Source organism: Triturus cristatus, chromosome 3_1, assembly GCF_964204655.1.
Source record: "Triturus cristatus chromosome 3_1, aTriCri1.1, whole genome shotgun sequence".
NCBI classification, from domain to species: domain Eukaryota; kingdom Metazoa; phylum Chordata; class Amphibia; order Caudata; family Salamandridae; genus Triturus; species Triturus cristatus.
Window position 1 is genome coordinate 178,624,255 of NC_140583.1, and position 2,832 is coordinate 178,627,086.

At 43.2% G+C, this 2,832-nt stretch overlaps 1 protein-coding gene across 1 annotated transcript; it reads left to right on the plus strand.

Moving 5' to 3' along the window:
- Nucleotides 1–562: 562 nt before the first annotated feature.
- FIBIN (fin bud initiation factor homolog) lies at nucleotides 563–2,601 on the plus strand. Its single transcript, XM_085643631.1, has one exon. The coding sequence runs from the start codon at nucleotides 944–946 to the stop codon at nucleotides 1,559–1,561; it is 618 nt and encodes a 205-aa protein (XP_085499757.1). The 5' UTR covers nucleotides 563–943; the 3' UTR covers nucleotides 1,562–2,601.
- The last annotated feature ends 231 nt before the right edge of the window (nucleotides 2,602–2,832 follow it).

The following is a 2,832-nucleotide window of genomic DNA, read 5'->3' on the forward strand; positions in this document are numbered from 1 at the left end:
AGTGGGATGTTTATTTTCTTTAAGATTGTCTGGATTTTGATATTCTAACGTTCTTAGATGCAAAAAAAACTCATCACTAAGAAACTCCTAAAAAAAAGTTAAAAAAGTGATTTCGAAGCAAATAAGAATTATACTTGCTTTATTAATTGCTGTACTTTTTTGTGTGGATTCATGCGATCTGAGAGGTGTCTAAAACTGTCCACGTATGAAATTCTGAGATAAACAATGATTACCAAATTCCCTTTGCAAAATGTAGTAGTCCGAAAAAAAAATCGAAAGGAAGCAAAAATGACATCTTATAAATGCTTCGTCTGCATAATTTCTATATGGAAAATATGAAATTTGATAAATGGTCGGTTTTTCAATTTGTAACTTTCAAGTCACCAGCGGCATTCACTGCGCTCCATTTTGAAGCGCTGGCGGGACTTCGCCAAGGAAAAGGGACACTGTAGCTTTAATAGCAAGTCACCACGAAGAGGAGTCTTTACAAGACGGCTTCTTGGCTTATGGTGACGAAGACGTGTTGTAATTTGAGAGCAAATAGGGCCGAAGTGTGTCATTAGCCAAAAGAAAAGCTCCGCTTTAGCAATCCAGATGTGGAACTGCTGCAGTAGCAAAAGGCACCGGGAGACCGAGTTACCTCTCTCCTGCTGCCAGATTGGGTCCCCGGCCGTCTAGCCTGGCTGCCAGCGGTGCCCTTTCTGGAGCCAGTGCGCGCTCTTTGGCTCTGGATTCAGTAGGAGGTTGCAGCTTTTTATATCCAGAGCTCACATAAGCAATTCGTAAAAGAGATATGTTTGGATTTTAAAGACGCATTGGGTTTCAGGAGCAAGACGTTGCTGCGCGTGGGCACAGTTATACGTCTCGGTTGTGAGAGAACTTAACACGTCTGACAGCCTCGAAGGACTACGTTGACGCGCCCGGAGACACCCAGATCCCAGTGATGGTAGGGGTAGTTGTGCTATGGGCTGGAGTGCTGTGCCACCTGTGCCATGGATATTACACGGGCCCCCTCCTGCCGGAGATGTCCAATGGTAGCTTCCATCACTACTTTGTCCCGGATGGGAATTACGAGGAGAATGATGACCCGGAGAAGTGCCAGATGCTCTTCAAAGTTTCGGACAACCGGAAGTGCTCCGCGGGGGAGGGCCAGGGGCTCTCCCTGAAGGACGAGTTCACCATCATCAAGAGGCAAGTGGACGACGCCGAGAGGGTCCTGCAGAGCCTGGGTAAGAGCATCTCCTACGACCTGGACGGGGAGGAGAGCTACGGGATGTACCTGCGCCGGGAGTGCGGCCAGATCACGGAGGCGTTCTCCAGCTCGGACAAGTCTCTGACGGAGCTGGAGGTGAAGTTCAAGCAGAACCAGGACAGCGAGAGCAGGCAGGAGCGGAGCCTCAACGACGACTTTGTGGACATGATGATCCACACCCGGGCTCTCCTGAAGGAAACCCTGGACATCTCCATCGGCCTGAGGGACAAATACGACCTCCTGTCCGTGACCGTCCGGAGCCACGGGACCAGGCTCAGCCGGCTCAAAAACGAGTACTTAAAGGTGTAGGAGGCACGGAAACAGACTATGATGAAATAAATATTCTGTATGTCTTTTTAAATTTTAAGTATTCAGCGAATGTGATACACCTTCTCACATAAACGTGTGTACCTGCACACTGAATGCTACAGGGTGTGCTAGCCCAAATTGAAACTCCAGTTGACCAGTTGCAAATTCACTGTACTTGCCCAATTTATAGCATATGTGATCTTTGCTCCAACCGAGAACTACCATGAAGGAAATTCACGTGTAACCCAGTTTATTTAGTAAGTCTGCTAAATTCTATGTTACCGGAATGCAGCTTCTCGGCATTCTGTTTTAATTCAGCAATCGGTGCATTCTGGGAGTAGTAGTCATGTTTCCCTTCACCCATACTTCTTTGTAAAAGTTTTCTCTGCTGAAAACATATTGTTAAATATATATTTTTTAAAAACATTGTGTAACAATTTTGTCCATTTGCCACTGGCCGACCGGTATTTCCAACAAGGTTCTAAGAACCAAGGTACCACTTCTCCCTAAAGTGTGTGGCCCGTGAATAAAGAAAAACAGTGCGTCGTGTACTGATGTACAGAGTCTATTTTTTAATATTTAAACATTCAGAAAATATCAACATTTTTGTTGAATTTTTAAGAGCTAAACGTGTTAGCAATCAGTGAGAAAATGCAATGCTTCCGGCATATATGCTAATGTACACATGCTTTCTATTATGTTATTACGATAGATATTTATTAGGTGTATTCACACAGGTATATATACATTTTGTTAGTGTAATAGTTGTAAAAAATATATCAGGCACAAACATGTATATAAAATTGCATACCTTGAACACGTTTAAGTTAAAAGAAAATAGTATTTAATATACTAAGCCTGTTGTTTATGCTACGCCAGCCGTCTCCTGCTGCGCCTGTCATCTTATTTTTATGCCTTTAAAAAGGGATTCTAATCGAAAACAGGCAAGAACTTTAAGAGTCACATTAAGTGTTACAGATACAGGGGACTTGCAATATAAAGTACTTTTAAGCCAAAATAAAAGTGTTTTCTCCTTCTTACTCCAAATGTTGACTCTATTCTTAATATGTTTCTTGTTCACCTTAATCTGAATTCCAGTGCTAATGGTGCATACCAGGTTGCTGTGTTTTTGTCTTTGCGTCTTCAAACATCAGTCAACAGCAGAGGATTAAGTGTTTTTGGTTTGTTGTAAAATGCACCGAAAGGCTTCTCCTATAGCTGGGGCTGGATTAAGTGATTGAAAGCTGAGATTTTCATTTGTGCCTGGAGAG

Excerpts from the sequence above, each read along its gene's own strand:
- FIBIN (XM_085643631.1), top strand. The coding sequence starts at position 944 with ATGGTAGGGGTAGTTGTGCTATGGGCTGGAGTGCTGTGCCACCTGTGC.